The 22113-nt window shown below is 36.2% G+C and overlaps 2 protein-coding genes across 2 annotated transcripts in view; both read right to left on the reverse strand.

Annotated features, from left to right (window-relative positions):
• The window catches only part of LOC140144651 (uncharacterized), a 42112-nt gene extending 36730 nt beyond the window's left edge, over window positions 1–5382 (reverse strand). The window contains exons 1-4 of the mRNA XM_072166461.1: window positions 5351–5382; window positions 2474–2737; window positions 1263–1586; window positions 289–573 (exon numbers count right to left, since the gene is read on the reverse strand). Of these exons, the coding sequence (XP_072022562.1) occupies window positions 289–573; window positions 1263–1586; window positions 2474–2669 (805 nt within the window). The 5' untranslated portion in view covers window positions 2670–2737; window positions 5351–5382. The remainder of the gene's footprint in view (window positions 1–288; window positions 574–1262; window positions 1587–2473; window positions 2738–5350) is intronic.
• Window positions 5383–5689: 307 nt separating this feature from the next.
• On the reverse strand, window positions 5690–18443 carry LOC140144652 (synaptogenesis protein syg-2-like). The gene is made up of 6 exons (XM_072166462.1): window positions 18223–18443; window positions 11372–11785; window positions 10779–11117; window positions 9494–9847; window positions 6216–6524; window positions 5690–5712 (listed from the first exon to the last, which is right to left on the reverse strand). The coding sequence occupies exons 1-6, from the start codon at window positions 18284–18286 to the stop codon at window positions 5690–5692; spliced, it is 1503 nt and encodes a 500-aa protein (XP_072022563.1). The 5' UTR covers window positions 18287–18443.
• Window positions 18444–22113: the final 3670 nt, after the last annotated feature.

Genomic DNA, 22113 nt, shown 5'->3' on the forward strand with positions numbered 1-22113 from the left:
AATTCTCATCATTTCATGTTAAAAATTTAATTTAAATTAATTTAATTAATTTTGGCTATGCAAATTAATTAGAACTTTGCTTTACGTGCTCCCAAAATAATTGTTCAGTGTGAAAATGCAAACATCGTTTAATATTTTTAGATTAAGTAAATAGGCTTACTTCAAGGAGAAGGATTAATAATTATACAAAAACAAGTTCGACACCGCATGTTTTTAACAGCTTGGTAAATGACTAAATCAGAAATACGTGTTGTGATAGAAAAAAATCATTATCCAAATATAACTTACCATTTGTTGTAGCCTCAGTAAATGCGGCTGAACCTCTGCCAATTCTATTCTCTGCCACCACTCTGATTTCATATGTAGTATCTTGTTGAAGTCCTCTAATCACGTGGTAGTTCTCAGCAACAGACTCTTCCTCTATCCACTCATCATTACTTGTTTTCTTCCGATATGCAACATAAAATGTTTGATCTAAATTGTTTCCGCCAGCATAACCAGGACTCCAAGATATTTCGATTGTTGACACTGTTGTGTTTTCCATACCTAGGTTATTAACAGCATTTGGTACCGCTTAAAGGAAAGGAGAATAGTCAGTAAAATCTACTTATCAGTTTTAATAATAATAATAATAACACTAATAATAATAATAATGCGAAATGTTTCACTGAACATAAGGTTTGTTGTCATTGAGTTTGAGCCCAATACCCCTAACAGATATTCAGATAATGTAATTGTAAGATTTTATCCCCTTAATGTCCTTTGACCCGATTATGTTTGCAAGCTATAGGCACTGGTATAGCCAATACATCGTGATGTGCAAGTGACGTTATTGTGCTATGTAATATGTGCAGAAGAAGCATTTGAAGGTATTTGGTTATATACCGAAAATATCCCCTTAATGACCGTTGACCCCAATTCAGTGTGCACCCTATTGGCACTAGATAAAGCCGATGCTTATGTGCAAGTGACGTCATTGTAGGATGGTTTGTTTCGAAGAAGAAACATTTTTAGCTGCAATCTCATTTTTGGTATATTTGACCCCCTGTAATCACTAACCAATTTAAAGTCAGGTGACATTTATGGTCGTAGTCAATGATTGTTGTGACCAAGTTAGATCAAAATCGGTGAAAGCATGTCTGAACTAGAGCAAAAAATGTGCAGTTTGTTGCCAGAAAAAAAAATCAGATAGCAAAACTGGACCTAGTTGGGGGTGTAAAATCCCCCAGCTATGTAATACTTTTTACTGTTAGCTGACTTACTTGTGCCATTGACATAGATTAGAAACATATCCTGTGACCCGATGTTGTTATTGGCAATACACGTATACCCTCCATAGTCTTTATCTGAATCTATAGCAGCGATACTCAACATGCTTTTTATTTCTGTTCCATGAACACCATCTTCCTTCATCGTCTCAGATGTTATTGTAACTCGGTCAGTGCCATTTGTAAGTTCTGTTCCATTTGGATTCAGCCAGGTAAATGCTGGAGATGGTAAAGCATCAGCAATGCATACTAACGTTACGTCATCACCATCTTCTACTCCAACCTGTTTTTCGTCTTTGTTGCTTATTTGCGCGGCATCTGTTTAAAGGCAAAGAGTCAGAAACAGATCGGTCAGCTAAAACAACATTACGACTACTCCCTTATCAATGCTCTGCGTGCTAGCCATATTCAACATAAAAGGTTTTGAGATATTTCTAAAAATATCAACAACTATCGCAAGAACCACTGAACCAATATTTGGTTAGTTTTTGCTCAATTAAAAGCACTTTTTCATGCTAATTCCAAATATCGTCATACTAATTTACAATTCTTAAATTGTTGAATTTACTACTACACTACTACTACTACTACTACTACTACTACTACTACTACTACTACTACTACTACTACTACTACTACTACTACTACTACTACTAAGGAGAAGAATATAAGAAATAATTTAGCAGAATATTAGAACAGGCTAAATAACTTTCGGTACAATTATCGAATAGGGTGCAACTTGCTAGACTTGAGTCCAATCCTCCTTGTAATCTTGTACCGTTGCACCCTATTTGGTAATAATAATGTAATAATAGCAATGAATAATGCAAACTTTCCTGCACGCTGCGCTCGCAATATTTAGAACATTTTAGGTATGTAAATTTGGATCCCAAAAATTTGCCATGTGCATAGCGGGTGGGGCAAAGAATTTTTGAGCAGGCCGAAAGTGGAGGAGGGGGTGGCAAGCGATTTTTGGCGGGCCGAGAAGGGCGCAAGCTATTTTTGGCAGGCCGTTTGGACCCCAGTGGGCTCATAATTATTGCACAGCCCTAAGGTGTTACCGGGCTAATGAAGATTTAATGGCAATCAATCTGGGTCTATGTCCCTATATATGGAGCTGGTCAGTGCAGTAATATCATCAACAGTATACGAATCATTACTTTTTATGCCGTTTCTGTCATTTCCATCATTGCTACACTACTTACAATGTACCACCAATGGTGTATCTTCTGATCTGCCATCCGGTGATAATCCATTGTTAGCAATACATGTATAGTAACCAGCATTATCCCTTGACACATTGTCATATACAACAGTATTTATTGTATGATCAGTGATTTTGTTGTCCTGTTCCCAGGCAAATATATTTGGTTGCGGGTTGCCTGCTGCACTACAAACCATATCTACGTAGCTGTTCTCCACCACTGGGTCGTCCGTTGACTTGGTTATAGTAACACTTTCCGGAGGATCTAAAGATTAATCAGTGAATAGTTAGTGTCGTGCTAAAAACTGGCCTAATTTCGTGTCAAATATGTATCATGTTAATCATTGTCATTCGGGAAAGATCCCAGGTCTTCATAATCCTCTCAAATGTTGTACAGGGTGTAACAATAAAATTTGTACAATTTTGAAAATAGAATGACAAAAGTATCCCGCACATTTCTTAGTTTGATATTTATATGTCTATCAAGATAATTTATTTAGCCACCAGATAAGCTTTGTTCCAATAAAATCGATGGTATACAAGTGAAGATATGGCCAATTATGTAACATAGTCTTAAAACCGCCTGGGCCACTTTTGTCTATAAGTGTTTCAAAAGTGACTGAATAGAGTTGAACCATGGACCAGTTGGGCGGTGCTCTTATGATAGGTAATTTTAAACAATGGGGTATTCGAAGTGGTAGAAATGATTACATAATAGAATATCTCCTTGAGTTTTTGAAAGTTACAACTAAGCACTGACATAACAACCTCATTTACTAACAATCGTGGCTGGAGCTCAACAACTTCAACCCCAGAATTCACGTTGGAAGAGCGTATTTTATGGTTGTGATATTCGGTAGCATATGGAGTCAAGCAGAAACCATAATATTGTTTATGTATAGCTCAGTTTCCAAACTCACGACTTCCATCAGGGCATACAATTACATATAATTATGAGAAGTATGAATTTGTTAACAGAAATGCTGGTAATAGTGTTCGCCCCAGAACAGCTAGAAGCCCAGGTAAACTTAATTTCTAAATTTTATTGTTTTGTACTTATGGATGCAAAAACTGTTCTCAGTTTTACCAATGCTATATCAGCATGATCGGGGATGGGTAATTACTTTATTTATAAGATAATTTGAAAGAAATTTCATGACTTCATTTATAGATTTTAAAGCAATATCATATTATTATTATTAAGTTCATGTTATTTATATGAAGAAACACCACTTATAATTCTTTTTGTCAGTTCTTTGATGTTTAATGCTCGATAAGCATATCTATGCGGTTCAAACTTGATATGCGCAAACATGGCAAAAGTGGCCCAACACGTTTTATGGACGATTTAATTAATCAGACATAACTTTTGAACCCAAGCTAGTAAAGAAACCAACTAAATGTCTTCTTTTAGCCAAGATATTATTGATTGTATTGCATATAACATTTGTGCCATAACTATTTTAGTTTTTTCATGAGAAGTCAAAATGTAATTGTATAAATTTTATTGTTACACCCTGTACATTCAAAGTTAATAGTTTTAAATGTCAATACTTTATTGTATATAATATATAATACACTTAAGAGTGCACGCAAGGTCACACTAAGTGGGAAATGTAGAATATGTTTCGACGCTGGTCGAACTAGTGAAAACGTTCCAGGCCCGGGTTCCAGGTGAGCGAAAAATAGTGTAGTGTTGAAGTTAAACTCTTTAATCATGTTTTGTATTGCATTAAAAAAGTGAAGATGAAGAAATGAAGATATTAGTAGAAACAAGTATACATTTTCCGGAAGGAAATGATGCAAGCAGTCTCTAACTAGCACATCAGATAGGTAGTTTTTTGACGCCCACCATTTTTTTTACGCCCACCATACATCGATGTAAACTGCACATTTATGTTCTAAAGACACAAAAATAGTAACAGGTTCAGAGTTTTTTCTTCGTTTTATGTGTCAAAAAGATCAAAATTTGACAATTTGCCAATTTTGTCCAAAATTTGGGATATTTTAAGGTATAAAAATACAGTAAGCCAAAAAATTAAGGTACCAGTTATGTTCACCTCCTGTATATCCGAAACAAAGACAGATATGTCATAATTGGAACCAGCAGCCAAAAGCTGCATCTTTTAGCTCGAATTTAAGACCTCATTCGTTGAAATTATTCAAGAAATAAAGACACGGCGATCCCCGAACCCAAGGAAGATGCCCATTTAAAAGTTGCAGTTTGCTGCATTACATGCCCTATTGATTTGTACACAAAGCGTTCGTGAACAAGAGAACTGGTGCCGTGCTTCCATTGATTAGCACGTTAAAACTAGCGTCGTACTTTCATTGATTAGAACGCAAAAGTGCAACTTTTGATTTCTTTTCTTCATTAGGTGTTAAACCACTGTTTCTTTAATTCTCAACCAATTTCAACAAGTAAGGTAATTTTGACATATTTAGGATATACAGGGGTGAACACAACTGGTACCTGAAATTTTTGGCTTACTGTAAAATAAGGTTCTAATTCTAAAATTTGAGAAAATTGTTACTAGTTGTGTGTCTTTAGAATAGAATTATGCAGTTGTCATTGACTAGGAAAGTTAGGTTACGCACAGAAAACCAAATTTGGCGCTTTTCTCAAAAACTGATGATGAACTAATTATCATTACTTTTAAAGATACTATACAAAACAATGTCTTACATTTCCCACTTGCCAAAATGCCTAAAGGTTTTTTTTTGTTTGTTTGTTTTTTAATAATTTTGCCATGACTGAATTTCGATGGAATTTCGTGATGAAAGCCGGAAGGCATACAAGTTTTAGCAACATCATAATTTGTGTTTTTGATTGTTTTTAAATTCATACACGTGTCTCAAAATCGTGCACATAACTTACAAAGGACGTTCAAAAGACAAGAGTCACATTGATTGCACATCCTAGGAATAGTTCCGCAGCACATCATATCCATTCCTGCATCACCTCTAGTAAATTGACCTGAATATGTTAGTGTTGTCGTAGTTCCACCGTATTCACCATCTTCATACACTGGGCTTGGTGGGTTAGGAACAGGTGTGTCACCTTTACTCCATACTAGAGTAGTTTGCGGATTACTGCTGGATGATGAGCACGTCAGATCTACAGAGATTTCTTCACGGATCTCTACAGGACAGGTGTTACTAATCAAAACGTTTTCAGCACAAACTGTAGAAAACAACATTTTAAATAACAATCCTTTCATATCAAAACAAAGCAGTTATCTACATAATCAAAATATAAGGTAAAATAAAGTAAATAATCTGGAAATCAACAGTTGCTATCACAAGCTACAAGGTGCCAAACACAAAATAAAAATATATCTACCTATGAAACAATAACTTTATTCCATAAAAATATTTATGTTAGACAGAATATGTATATTTTTATAGGTCCTAGGTAATGTATTTCATTCATTCACAAAGTTTCATGAGGGCATTTCGTTCTTATCAATCGGAATAAAAACACGACATCGGATTCAGTTTAACAGGAAACAATGAGTATTTTGTGTCTGTCACCATTCATCTGATACTCCTGCGATTCCGATCGTAATCATCGCAAGTATTACAACGGAGGACAACAAATAAAGGTCATTGGCTATGTACATTGTATAAAGATAGAAACAGAACAAGAGGGAGATAAATATGGATGCACATAATAATGAGAAAGAAAAAAGAGAACAGGTTGATAGAGCGACAGATATGGAGAAACAAATGATGGAACTTACATTGTACATCAACCATCAGTGAGTTACTTCTTTCTTCTGACCCTGTAAGTGTCTCATGTACAACATCACATTTTATCATTTCTCCATTATTTGCTCTTGAGGGCATAAAATTCACCTCACTTGAAATGTCGTAGCGAAAGTCGCTAGTATCCTGTTCATTTTCAGCTATTCTATCTGTGATGTTTGTATTTCCAATGTACCATTCTATTCCACCTTCAGGAAATGCATTAAGAGCGCTGCATGTGAATGTTTCCGCCATCCCTTCCACTAGCATGTTCTGTCCTTCAATGCTTGGTTTGTCTGGAGGTCCTAAAACAGAACCAAAAGTAGACTATATTTCCAAAAGTATTATAACTAAGACAAGACATAAAGTTTAGTCCTATTGGTGCTCCTATACTATGTACCGATGGCTCTTTTAATAACTATGGGCTCCCATATTACCCAACCCACTCTCCCAATCAAATGATTTTTAAACTTTTCACAATGTACAGGGTGGGTCAAAACAGTGAAATAAGGGGAAAAAATGAAGGGAATCATATTATAACGTTTATAACCCCTTTTACTATGACACTCAAATTTTGACCAAGCGGCATGGAAATTTTGAGCTAGTAAACAAACCGCCATTAATTATTAAATGCGACGCGATCTTTTGATGGTCGAAGCAACTAAAAAATAAATTAATATATTATTTAGAGGTTAATAACTGCGCATCGGTTATTTGTTTAGATTGTTCACAATGCCAGACATATAACCGATGCAAAGTTATTGACCTCATTCATAACCGTCACTTTAATCTCTCCACCTTACAAAATAACACAAAATTTTGCTCAAAAGTTTATAAAAATAGTTGATTTTTACATCTTCCCTTCCTAAAAATCGATCAGGCTAAAACAGGACCACCAATATGCAAATATGGTAGCGCGCAATCCAAATACGGCAGACAGCGCGCGTGTAATTTGTTCGACGCACAGCAACACGCAAACGCCGGTCAATTGTGTGCGACATTGGAACAATTACGCATTTTGCGGTCAATTGTGAGATATTAATGACCTTTATTTGCTTTCGCGTTTTCACAAATAACTAAGTATAATTGGATCGCACGCATCGCGTTTATTAATGAGGTTATGAATTAGGGGTTCATTCATAGGATTGAGGGCATGATCGCTGTTTATGCACGAGGCGTGAGCCGAGGGCATAAACAGCGACCATGACCGTTCATACACACCCAACATTCTTAGAATTCAATACAGATGAAAATAATAAGGGTTTACAAGTATAAATAACATTTCGATACCGTTTTCTTTCATAAATTGGGAGAAAATGAGTAGGCCTATTTGCAGGAAGCAGCTCGGCTCATGAGGTCAAAGGACGGGAGTCAACGCGTGATACGCGCGTCGTATTTTGCGCTCGGCGCGAGAAGGGCGAGGTGACATGCGCGTGTACGCAACACTAGCAAATCGTGGATCGTGTTAATTGGGTTCCAACGCTGCGTGACGCAGCTTGTTTATGCCCCGCGTACTGGTCATAAACGGAATTTATGACCAGCAAAAAAGGGCCCAAATCCAATCAAAACGTTATATCGTGAGTATGTATGAATGAAAAATAACACTTGGTTGTCCATGTTACCTGATGTTTTGCAAAAGTTCATTCTATAAATTAAAAAACTTGCTTGATTTATTGTTGTTAATGAGTTATGTACGTTTCACAAAAGTGTTGATGTTTCAGCCCTCTTTACAACATAACTCAAGAACCACAGGACCTACAAAAGTATATCTGTGATATTTGAATTCTTCTACACACTCGCTATGAAATGATCAATGCAATTTTCGCCAAAGCTCACTACCATTCGCAAGATACTGTGAACTACCAAATCGCAACAGTTTAAAATAGTTGCTAACCTTTAAGCCCACGAGGTGGAAGAACTACACATCTTGTGGAACCTGATTGGCACTTCGCCCTAAATGTTTCGCCCCATGACACCGATGCGTATTTTCCAGAATTAAGAAATGTAAAAATATGTCGGAAGGTTTTTAAATAGTGAAAGGGAATTTGTGCTTGCATTATATTGAAGTAAAGTTCATCACAACAATTCTAGTTTGTTGGCTAGGGCATAGCAAAATATTTACTAGGAGTTGTGTCAGGAACAGATGATATAAAACCATATATCATTTTTTTTTTAAACTCTAACTACCACTTCGTTAGGATCGATATACAAATGAGCAGGGACAGGCGATTTTCGCGGAAAAAAATAGCAAATTGCGCGGAAAAAAATAGCAAATTGCCCGGAAATGCGCGGAAAAAATCAGCTAATTGCGCGGAGATTGCGCGGAACTTTTATACATAAAACATACATATAAAACACAGGAAGAAAAAAAAACATATCAAAATATGAAATTATATACCGTGTCATGCAGAGTATTATGTATGTTTAACATTATGATATCTAAATCACAAAATTTGTGGCAATTTTTGACCAATTTAGGCGCCCTCTATCTGGAGTTTTTCACACCATTTGACCATTTCATAATGTTTTACATGCTTCAAAGTAAAAAAGAAAAAAAAGAAGAAAAAAACACTTTCAAATCATATTTCCCGTGATTTGGTCACGGAATCATTATTTTCACCCCTACTAATATACATACATCCCACAGAATTAGAGAAATACCCTCTTACGCGAAAGTAAGCAACACTGGTACGAGACAAATTAGTAAATGGTTACATTCATGTTTTTGTTAATCTATCGTTACATGACGCGTACTCTTCAAACAAGGCTGATTCTTCAATACAGACAAACAAAACACCATTTTTGTTCACATTTCATAGTGAATTGCACGAAAAAACATGAATTTCGCGGAGAAAATGAAATTGCGCGGAGAAAGGAAAATTTCGTGGCGCGTCGCGCGATTTCGCGCCGCGAAAATCGCCTGTCCCTGCAAATGAGTAATTTTGAGATAAAAAGTAGTCGGCCAACTACTTATTTTCCTCGATACATTTCAAATCAAAATTAATACTTAGCTACATTTTCCCTTTCGTAAGTCAAAACAGTGTTGATTAAAAAATGACCAGTTAATTACTGAGAATCTGCTTTCAATGTAGGATATGAGACTAAAATACTTCAATTTAGGTATTTTGATCTCAGGAATGATGGGGTTAAGTGTTGAAGTCGAGGTGGAACTAGTAAATAGTTGAAATAGACTTATTGAATTTTTGACAGTAGCATTTTGAAAATACAAAAACATTACTTGCATCAACAGCGGATCGATTGCTATTATTCTTACCATAAACATGAAGCACAATGTTCCTTGCAATTGCTCCTGGTGCACCGGTGACATCAATGCTGACTCTACACTCCAAAGTTTTCATGTGCTGACTTCTAGTTGGTGTAAATTTGATACTTCCTGAAGTATCCTCAAGGTTTTCTCCATTAGATGGTGGTACAGGTGTAGTAATACCTGTATCTACCTTAATGTTATCAATAAACCATTCTATATTGCCACTTGGTCTAGTTTGAAAGACATCACAGGTAAATACATGCTGGGTTCCTTCTATCACATCCACCGTTGCACCTTGTGGGTAACCACTTGAGGTATTCTGATCAGAAATCTTAACTTGGTTTATATCAGATGGTGGAACTGTACTCAAAATAAGAGAAAGCGTTGCATCATCTCATCTAAAAGAAACAATATTCCTTTACATCGTGAACAACCCTCTATAGACGAATCCAAATACACGCATTCCGACACCTGACCAGCAGCCTTTAGTTGGGTCCCCGTCGGCTACAATGCATCCAAAATGTGAAATGATTCGGCTTTGGCGGAAATTTTAAACTATATTCCATCACCCGTTTTACACCTTCCGCTAAAACACAGGTAGACAAAAGAATGATGAATTAAAGTTTACAACACAATACAGTTCCAACAGTTGTGCAAATAAAAGCCGCCTTACACCTAGAGAAGGTCGAGGAGGGTTAATAGAATAATACAATAGAGATAATTCCGTAGGTAATCCCGTCGCATCTATTCATAGATGTACAAATGGATGAACAAAAGGACTATGTATTAATAGATGCGACAGGATTACCTCTATTGTATATATTATTCTATTAACCCTCCTCGTCTTTGCATCTTCTCTAGGTGTTAGGTGGCTTTTATTTGCACAATCGGGCGCTCAAAACCCCAGGTTGGTGCTAGCGGGAAACCAAAGATGGCCGACCAAATCCTGACCATGACTTAGCTCGTTGGATTCGTCTATATACATTACCAGCAATATTTTAATAATAGGACCTGGATTTCAACTAGGCTATTAAATTCTAGTATTTTAAGTATATGTGTATATCCCAGGAATGCATACCTGACAGATGTCCTGAGTGCCAATTTATTTCATGGTGACATTCTCAATGTCCGCATTCGACATGTTCATGTGCGTTTTCTGATGCTTGAGAATACACATGACGCATCACTGCGTATTAATACGCAACAGAATATCACACGGTGATGTATTTGAAAGGAATTAAGAAGTTTAGAATACAATAAGCCTAATCAGTTTTATTCCTTTTTCACTTACCAAAAATATCGAGAGAGACAAAGCTATAAACACTAGGAACTGCATTACTCTGCCATCCTTTGCATTCAACATTTCTTCTGTGATGAGCATTAAATGATGGCATGATGGTTTTGGTACTTTCTGTGTCAAACAAGTTTGGGTCATCTGCATTAGGTTTTTCCTCGCTTTCACCGTCTGCATCAGTAGGCTGATTTGCCAGTTTCCAACCTATACTTGCTGCTGGATTTCCAGCAGTGGCAATACACTTAAATTTGTGAGAAAAGCCGTCAAATGCTGTAACCGATGAACCATTTGCATAATTCTGTCCTGCGTTTGATAAAACAACCGTCTGAAGAGGTACTGAAAATGAATACGAACAAGGTTTGTGTTTAGTGAAAGTTTCACATGCTTTATCTAAATATTGTGATTATATTATCAGAGCAAAATAATGAATACATAAATAAATAAATATATAAATAAAAAAAAATAAATAAATAAATAAATAAATAAATAAATAAATAAATAAATAAATAAATAAATAAATAAATAAATAAATAAACACAAAACTCAGTATACAAATAATATTTTTGCCCCCAATGGATTCACACACTCACCTATAACAGTAAGGTTCGCATCTGCATACAAAGTTGTGGTATCTATATTTACTTGACACCAATATCGTCTGGCATCAGTCAGTGTGGCAGAGTTTATTGTAAGTTGACTTGATCCCGAGGTACCAAGATCGACGTTATCGATAGTCATGACATACGCAGGTTCACTGAAGGGAGGCTCGTAGATAGGATTGGGATTGTCAGGTGTGGTATACAGATAGAAATATGCAATATACGTCAATGGTATCGGATCCACCATAGTGGGATCCTCTGGTCCATGATTAAATCCCAATCTCCAGAGAGGATTATCCGATGCTTTTCCAGTGTAACTACATTTCAGTGTGGCGGTGTCTCCTTGTGTAACTTCATTGCCATCATCAATACTCAAGGTGATGGTAAGCTGGGATCTTACACCTCCTGCAATTTGAATGGCATAATTGTGATGCGATCACACAAAATCAGTCGGAACTCGGAAATATTGATTTCGCCATAAAGGAAATATTTCCATTTGTTTCCTGTTGTCTTGGAAACGTTTTTTCCATGCAATGTTTTTATCATTCTATAAGAAACTGAAAATTTAACATTTCCGAGTTCCGACTGATTTTGCTTGATCGCATCAATTATATTTTACAGGGGAATCATTGTGGTGATTCAGGGCTAATTCTAACGTACTACTTTAACAATCATCCACAGAGTAAAAATAAAATTACATAAAAAAAAAACATACATAAAAAGAAGAAATGTGTAAATTTACTCCATGTTTATTCACTACAGTCTGTTTCGCCCTAAGGATCCTCAGGAGCCTTAGGGCGAAACAGTCTGTAGTGAATAAACATGGAGTAAATTTACACATTTCTTCTTTTTATGTATATCTTGCTCTCCGTAAGGATTGAGTACTCTACGTGACAAAAGAAGAATGTATCTTTCCCGGGGGGGCACTTCAATATGAAATGGATATAGGTGTAGGGCTGGCACTTTCGCACTAAGGGGCATTCGGTGAGAGCAAAATGTAAAAAATATGGGGTCATTGGGTGAGAGCATGATTTTTGGCATTCAGTGAGAGCAAAATGTAAAAAATATGGGGTCATTGGGTGAGAACATGACCTTTTTTTAAATGGAATCTTTGGGTGAGAGCCGAAACAGCGCCGCAAAAACCTCGAAAATCAAATTTCTAGATCTAAATGGCTTCAAATTTCATCGTTTTTCCAGAATAAGTAACAAAATCAGTGATAAATGAAAGTTGCTGTTCAAATTGAACTTGTAAGGGTCTTTGGGTGACAGATCAAATGGAAAAATAGGGTTCTTTGGGTGACAGAGCATGTGTTCGTAAAAAGATATGGGGTCTTTGGGTGAGAGCGATGCTGAAAAAGGGGGCCTTAACAGCCCTACATACACGTCACCTCCAAAGTTGGATGCCCCCGGGGTATCTTTACTTAAAAAAAAACATGCAAAACTAGTAAAATTTGGATGACTCAACCCAGGACTCACTTATTCTATTTAATAATCGTAGAATAACTCACAGAGGTCCTAAATCTATAAAAAGGCGCAAGCGCAACATAAATATATATACGGACCATATGCTAAATCCGTCATTAATACCAATGCTTCCAATTTATCCTGCAACCAATTCCTACTTTGTACCATATACACATGAACGCGCATTATTGACACTGCCCATCAACATTTTTTCACAATTACCAGGTGCACGCACATTCTTTTATACACTTACAATCAAAATATTTGCAAGCACCACGCAACTTCTTTCCAATAAGAGCATTTCGAAACAATTTTGCGGAAAAGGGGCATACAAATTTTCAGCCCGAGATAAGGGGGGTGGGGGCATTAAAAATTCAGCCGCAATAAGGGGGAGGGTCATAAACTTGACTTCTGTCATTGATAAATTCATGACTCCTTCCGAAGAAAATGACAGCCTTCTATGAAACAGCTGCACAACTGCCCCCTGGCGCTCGGAAGCTACGCCACCGATCTAAACCATCCAAACTCTTTTTAAAGAGTCGTTATATAACTACACATGATTTTAAAATAATGACAACCCTTATTTAAATGCCCTGGGCGGGACACACTTTAATAGTTATGGATATGACCGAGTGACCTAATCGGAAGACAAGGATTTTGCTATCAAATCCGCACAATATAAGCAAGTTACAAAGAGGAGTATACTTTTGGAACTTTGTGTTGTAACTTTCCTCAATGAAAGCATCAAAAGGACAAGTTACTTCCAAGATGAAACACTTCATTTTTTCGTGATCAATGAGAAATAAGTCTGGTTTTCTTGCTTGATGGTCCTGAAAGATGTTTGTTAATTCAATTTCATCATCGTCATTCGTGATCAGGGCACCCGAGATGTTTCCTTTTTCAAATTTCCTTTTCAATGATATTGATAATCCGGTTGTGTCTTGAAATATAATTATAACGAAATTGCATGCAGCCGTTTGCTACATGTGAAATTGTATCATATAGATTTCTGCAATGAATTTTATTAAGCTATTACTTAGTCGGGTATCTACCAGGTTTTAATGTGCATCCCCCACAGGACTCACTGGTTTGTCACAAAGTAATTTATAATTTTATCATAAAGAAACTGACTGAAACTGAACTATATATGAAAAATCTTGAATCACCGGGAAGACTTGCGGAAAGCAGATTATGCATGTTCGATGGAGCATTTAAAGAATGGTGATAACATTTTTAGCTTCCTTTTATGGTCCTATAACACATTCAAGATGTTAAAAAAAAATAATTCCCGGCACTCCGGCCATATTCAAGGTTAAAGGTCTGAATATGTTTTGTGATGATACCATTTTCATCAGTTTCATACCCAGTAAAGTTTTTACCTTCATCATTAGTTTCTTTAACCTTTCTTTTTTGCATGTGCAGTTTGAAGGACATTTCAGTAGTCTTCCGGACCACATCATCATCTGAATTCAACATTTGTACATATGACGCCACCTTTTTAGCGAAATAAATACTAGATGGTTTTCGGATTCCAAGGCCTCCAGATGATTTTGGGACAAAAACATACTTGCGGTTAGAATTAGTATGTTGGCCTAACCATGATCTGCCATACTTGATTATTAAATCCTCCATTGCCGTCAAAGTTTTAAATGGTATAGGCAGAATGCGGAAAAATGTTGGAATGCATAATGTATTGATTGCTTCAAGTTTAAAGCAGATTGCAAGCGGAGCAATGTCGAATTTTTGCAATAGCTTTTTGAATTTTTGGAATAATTCTGACACTTGATGAGTCCAATCACCAAACTGTCTTAAACTTACTAAGATCAGCATGTATGCTGATGATACTATTATTTACTGTGCTGGCAAAAACCCAGCTGATATTGTACATAACCTTAATAATGACCTTTCTTCAATGAAACAGTGGCTTGACAATAATAAGCTAAGTTTGAATGTAAATAAGACTAAATTTATTATGCTCGGAACACCACAAAGATTGGCTAAAATTAATGATGATGTTTTGAATGTTCATATTAATGGTGATATTATTGAAAGAGTTTTCTCTTGCACCCATTTGGGTATAATAATTGATAGTAATTTAAATTGGCATGATCATATTGATTATTTGTTGAAGAAGTCTGCCAGGAGTATTTCTATGATCAGGAGGGCTAAGTCATTAGTTTCCCCGAGTGCTCTCAAGCTTATATACCGCTCTATTGTTGCACCACATTTCAATTATTGTAATATAATATGGGGTAATTGTACCAAAACAGATTCAATTAAGTTGCAACGAATGCAGGCAAGAGCTGCTAGATATATTTGCAATGTTCCTTGGGACACATCAGGGTCTGAAGTTCTTAATCAACTCAGCTGGTTGACACTTGCTGAAATAAGAAACATCCATTTGGCAGAGTTCATGTTCAGGGTTACAAACAACATACTTCCTGATAATATTGGCATGTTATTTAAAAAAAAGGAATATAATTATAATCTCAGGCGTAATCCAAATAATGTTGATGTTCCTTTTCCTTCAAATAACTTTAAGAAACGCAGTCTTTCATACAGGGGTGCTCATCTATGGAACGATCTCTCAGCTGAAGCACAGTTGTGTGATAGACCTGCTGCGTTCAGGAGATTGCTTTACTGTAATTATGAATTGAACTTTGCCTAAATGTTTGCTTTTGGTTATTACTTTGTCAATTGTACTTGCTTTGTATGCTTAATTTATATCACTTTGTCATATATAGGCCTAGTTTTTATACTTGTTTTGTATTTCCATTTACTTTTAATACCCTTGATTAATGATGTAATGTAACATGTAAATTTATATAGCAACACGGCCCCAGGGAAGACCAGCTCAAGGGCTGATCTGGGCTTTTCCGTGTATAAATAAAATTGAAATGAAAAATGAAATGAAATATTGATTGAATAACCAAGGTACTCATATGACTTATCACGTTTCCACAGGGTTACCTTGCAAATTGATGATGGTTTGATCAGCTTGACCACGCTTGTTGCCTGATCTACGTTCGTACAAAAGGGCTGATTTTTGAGCCTTGATGTCAACTTTGGCCCAATTGCAAAATGTTTCAACTTTCATTCCCATATCAACAATTTGCCGAGGATCACGTGTACATACGGCAATATCGTCAACATAGACCTGGACGGGGATTGGCAAATGTTGCTCATCAACTGGTTCTTTTAACCATCTCAAAAGCATGTCTATATCAAGTTCAAAGGCAAAAACAGACCACGGGCAACCTTGTATCATGTATGATATCACGACCGCGCTTGATGGTGGCCGAAGTTCCATCATTGTATTGAACAGTAAAACACACATACATATATCGGGTATAGAATTAACAATATCATGACAAGCAAAGACAGAAAACGTACCATATATTTTGCTAATGTTGTTAAATTGCGTGTTCTACATGCTGTGCTTATTTATATTGCGCAATACACGTGTTTGTATTTCCCGCATACTTACCGGAAGTTGCCGCGTTGCGAACTGCATCCGAACTCCATTTTGTAGCTGACAGAAGTAGGTTTTTTGTAAAGGCATTGCATTGATTTGCACCACAAGTCCGCATAGAACCCCTAATACTCTAGGCTCGGGGGGGGGGGGGCGTGTACATGATTCTTTCAACCATGCATTTTCATGTTATACATGCCAAGACGTTCAGAAAAACTTTGGGTACGAAATTCAGACCAAGTAAATTTTCAAGATGACGTCCAAAATGGCCGCCAAATAGGGGGTTTCCGTTAAAATACACAATAGCTACAAATAAATGACTACAGACGATACAAAAATATCAATGGAATGAATGTTTCTAATTATCAGAAATAAAAATGTACACAATTTGTTTCTTTTGCATCTTTCCAATTCAAGATGGCGTCCAAAATGGCCGCCAGAACAGGCTATTTCCATTGAAATTGACTAGAATCACATAATACACCAATCGATCACTAACAGATGCCTTAAATAATTATTTATTTTTTCTTCCTTTTATGTTTATGAGAGTAACAAATAACGTTTTTACACGATTTGTCGGGATACATTTTAGCTCGAGGTACAAAAAGACCATATAATAATACTTCATTTTAGCATTTTGAAAGCAGTTCCAAGTTTGATAGCTTGGGAATCACTGTAAGTGGAACTGCCAAAATTGGACATAACTTTTCTTATCTTTAGTAATACAATTAATCTTCATATAGATACCTGATGCACAAGTATTCTGCTCACAAGGCCTAATGTAAGTCCAAATTAACACTAACCCTAAGCAGTCGATGTCAGGCCATTTTTGTCCGATGGTCATATCTTCTGAAGTAAGTGTCTTTTCGTGACTGTCTGCACCAATACATGGATTAACACAATTAGTCTGATTGTGTCATAATATAAACACATAAGGAAATAAGGAGCCACTCTGAGTGAGGCATGTATATTTTGTACCACTTGTACCACCTCTCGGATCATACAATGTATCAGTTTATCCTATAGCCCTACAGTTTGATCAGCTCTTAATCGGCGGGCCTTATTACATCGCGGATTAATATCAATATGTTTTCTTTCGAGAGTTGTCTTGAGACAACTTGTCAGAAGTATCACAAATTATTAATTTAAGTCCTATACTTTGCCTATTTTATTTAACACACACAATATAGACCAGGCAGGTCAATTATACTACTCTTAATGTGGATCTATATTTCGGCGTAGTGATAAAAGCTAACATTTCCCGCCGATTACGTGCTGATCAAAGTATATATCCTATATATCTTGTTCTACTATTACCAACTTCCTGAATTATCTGTACATTTATTCTCCTTGAAGTATAAAACGTAGAGCTCGAGCAATTATGATTGAGTAGCTTACTGCAAATGGCAAAATGTGGATTTTGTTTATTTTGGGTAGCTGTTGGTACAGTGGTGAGGGGTCGATCCGCACCTCCCTGTTTATTTCAACTGCAGTTATATCAGTCTCTTGCTCAAAGGTTCTTGCCCTCTTCTTTCTCCCATTTTTCCTTTTTTTCTTCTTATTTTCCTTTTTTCTTTCTTTCCCTTTTTTATAATTTCTTTTTTCGTTCTTTCCATGTTTTTGCATTTTTGCCGGAGGCACGCGCCCTTGTCCCCCATTGTATCGCTACGTTTAGAACGTTTTACGCTACGAAGTATAGAAATACACATAGATATTTTAAATCTGCTTGCAGTGGGTAGCCGTAACCTTGCCCAAGGCTGATGTGAACGTAACCTTCCGGGCGGGCATTTCTGGTAAACATCGGTAAATATACCTTCGCTTCTTACGATAAACCCTCCGGACGAGAACCAAAATAATAATTTTATGCGGCCTAATGCCATAGGGTATTACTGCAAAATACACTTACCAATCAATAAAATGGCGACTATAATAATCCTGGAAGCAGGTGACAAGATACTGTTTTGACGCATGACGCTCAGGTTAAAAACACTGATGTGAAAGACATGCCGATAAGAGAAATAAAGTGTTGTCCACGAGTCCAAAGTATTCAGGAAATAGTAATTCTGTCACTAGACGACAACATAATTGGATTTAACAGTGCATGAGTTTCTGTTCATTATGATTGCACGAGAGCGCCTTTAGTCAGGCAGTATGATAAGGATAATGAACTGAGTGCAATGCATTAGTCAAGATAATCGCACGCGCCGTGGAGTTATTGCATTTAGCTCGAGAGCCGATTATCTTGACGAATGCATTTGCACGAGTACATTATCTGTCATATACTTTGAGTGTATTAAAACAATAGGCAATATTAATGGTTGCATTCATTATATTAGTTTGAATATTAGGTAAAATATGTTAAATTTTAAAAACACCGTCCGGTCATTGACCAGGTAGCATTTACTAGTAACAGTTTCAAGAAAATCAACACACATGGTTTGTAACCAAATGACTTTATGTTGTGATCCACACCACTCTTCGCCATACATACATTCTCCCAGCCACATTTCCCTAACATAATATGAAATTAAAAAAAAGAAAAAAAATGTTTTGCAGAGGCGCCGGCGGGGTTCGAACCCACGCTGCGCGCTGCACTGAGCAGTACTATACAGTATTGACATAACACCATCGCCTTAGACCGCTCGTCCGTAAAGGCTTGATGGTGTCATGATGAAAATTTTAAAATATAATCGCAACTTCATTACTTCAACATACCACGTGACAAGCAAAGACTGAAAACGTACCATATTTTGGAATTTTATTTGTTTAAAAACATTAATGTGTATTAATAGCGCTCAATTGTTGATAATATACAATAAATGAGCCTACGCACAATAGTTTTTTCATACATTATATCGATTTTGACTCGCACGTGCGTGCTCGCCGTATACTAAAAGTATGTCGGTGTGGCGTGGCCTACCATTTTTCTTGTAGCTTCTTGTATACACGTCGATGTTTTCATCATTTATACAATAAATCCACATTCGACCCCTAATTTGATTTCAGGAAATAAAACATTAGGCCTACATTACCATAAAAACGAAACAGTAATCATTGGTTGGGTCTAATGTCATTCTTACATGGAATTTTCAAGGTTTTTTCTAGCGTCATTCTCGCTCAATTAAAAAAATATTTTGGCGTATATAGAATTGAAATAAAATTCTCTGCCTCATAAACGACATCAAATGTGCCACAATTGGGTATCACGAATCGTTATATATGATGTGCAGTTAGTATTCATATTTTCTTTTATACAGAGGATGCTTCAGTATAGACAGGAAAAATATTTTCTTGAAAACCCTCTCACTCGGTTATTTCAAAACGGTAACCACGCTTCCCTAGAATGTGCATAAATTAGCATTAAAATTTTTCTTATTCTAACAGCAAGCGTTTCTAGAATGCAGTATGGCGAAATGTGGTGTAGTTGTGATCATTTAATATCGTGGTTCCGAACACAGAGAGCACTGAAGCAGATGACCTAGAAACAATCGATTTTGACGTCCCACTATATGTAGTACTACGGTGAATGGAGATGAGAGAATAAACTTATATATCAATATCAACTGGACTTTATAGTTGTACAATTTGAACTTTAAAATCTACTAATATTGTTAAAACACACGACAGTGGAATTTTTCAATTTGTTCAGTATTATAAAGCATGATCATGATATTATGCGCTAGTGTGTGTTTCCTGGGCGTGTTTATGTTATCTTAGATATAGGCCTACATGTAATTAATTTGTAAAATGCTGAATATTTTGCAATGGTGTCATCTTGTACATGGTCCCCCTGTTTTTAGCCCTTTTAATTAATAAAAGCTCGATTATTCTCATTTGATGTTTGATTTATTTGAGTTCATTAATCATAATTTATGGCAATGATAGTTGCAAAATAGAACAGTTTGTAACCTATGATTTACAAAGTGCGCATGAAAAAATACCATACCCTATAACTATTTTAACACCACAGAATGTATATTCGTACTTTTTTGGTGGTATATATATCGAACATAGTTATATAAGTTATATCAAGGATTCTCGAGTACTAATATACTATAGGATAAGCCACTCGTTTGCGCAAATGAAGTCAGTCATTCAGCCTATGCGCGATAATGCATGTGATGGCATAGTACCCCTGTACGCGTAGGAGTGTATTACCTGTGGAAGAGATGATGCAATGTTTACGTCATCGTTTCAAAAAAATTAAATGGCGAAAAAACAACGAACATTTGGTCGAATCTTTCTATTACTATCATATCGTGAAAAACCAAATAGCTGAGGAGTTAGCTCAATATGCTAGGAAAATATTCTCTTCGATGACCCCATGACGAGACTGGCTAAATAAGCTGTATTTTTGCTGGAAAGGGTCCGAATAATTGGCAGTCGATGGGCGCCATCTTGGACAAATTTAGGGTACCAAACTACCCAAAACTGTCAATCAACATTCCGATGGTACCAAACTCCCTAGCAACCGTCACTCAAACTGCCGAAGTGACTTCAATTTTTGTACAGGGATTGAATACGAGTGTCACGGCCCTGGTTATATACTAATGTGAAAGTAGTATTTCTAGTATTTGAGCGTGCACGTATTATCTATAGCGTGCGGGTTTTAGATAATGTATTGTTTAGCGTGCAGGTTTATATAAACCTGCACGCGAAGTAGTTCGCGAAAATAATGCACGGGAGAAGAATACATAACGATGAATAGAAACGGGCACTAGAAGTATATCACAAGTTAATGGTTTGATTTGCCATTCACACATACGCGTTATTTAAGGTTGGTCTTAACCCTGGAATTGTGGAAACGTTCGGGCCTCAAAACTGCTAAATTGTTGGTCTATACATATTTAGAATGGCAAAGACTTGATAAATTCATCTGTGAGGTCAAATTAGGGCCAAAATGCTCATTTTTGCCCCCCCCAAAAAAAGGGCCAACACTTGTTTTATCAATTTTTAAAAACTAGATAAAAATACCTAGGAACCGGTTTTTTAAAATATTTTTTTTTATACATTTTGACCAACTTTAAAAAATTTGCACCAAAAATGGTCAAAAAATGCTTAATTTTGATAAAAATCATAAAAAGCCCGATTTCGCCCAAATTTCAAATATTTTTGGTGAAGTTGGTCAAAATTCCAAAAAAAAATAAAAAATCAAGTCTTTGCCATTCTAAATATATATACTTTTATATACTTTAGACCAACAATTTCGCAGGTATGAGGCCACAAAGTTTCCATAATTCCATGCGAAAAAGTGTTTTGGCCTTGGGTCTTTCCGACTCGTAACTATAATTATATGAAGTTGTTCTTCTGGTTGTTGGAAATACTTGGATGACCTGACGTTTGCAGATGATGTAAATGGATCAATATACATGCAGGCTTATAATTGTTTTGTTTGGCCAAAAACGTTGTTAGTGGACAAAATGTGGTATTATTATTCTTTATGGGGATCCTGGTAAAGCGTTTAAATTGTCTTGATTGTTCATTAATCATTCCAAGGTTTAAACATGCATGGTCAAATCAAACACAAATCGGACGCATAAAGAAGCAAACATTACACTTCTTGTAGTTGCTGTTCAAATACTTTTTGCTTTTAATACATGTACATGCATATAACTACATCTTTCGAAAAAGCTCTAGTCCAGTATATACAAGGGTTAACGGTGTATCCACTCCTAGATAATATTCGAGATATTAACAAACATAATACCCGGCACTCCGGCAATTAAGATCAAAGGTCAACACAGAGGTCAACATTTTATAGAGTTGCTTAAAAATATACCAAATTAATCCTCTCATT

Source organism: Amphiura filiformis, unplaced genomic scaffold, assembly GCF_039555335.1.
Source record: "Amphiura filiformis unplaced genomic scaffold, Afil_fr2py scaffold_70, whole genome shotgun sequence".
In the NCBI taxonomy this organism is placed as follows: domain Eukaryota; kingdom Metazoa; phylum Echinodermata; class Ophiuroidea; order Amphilepidida; family Amphiuridae; genus Amphiura; species Amphiura filiformis.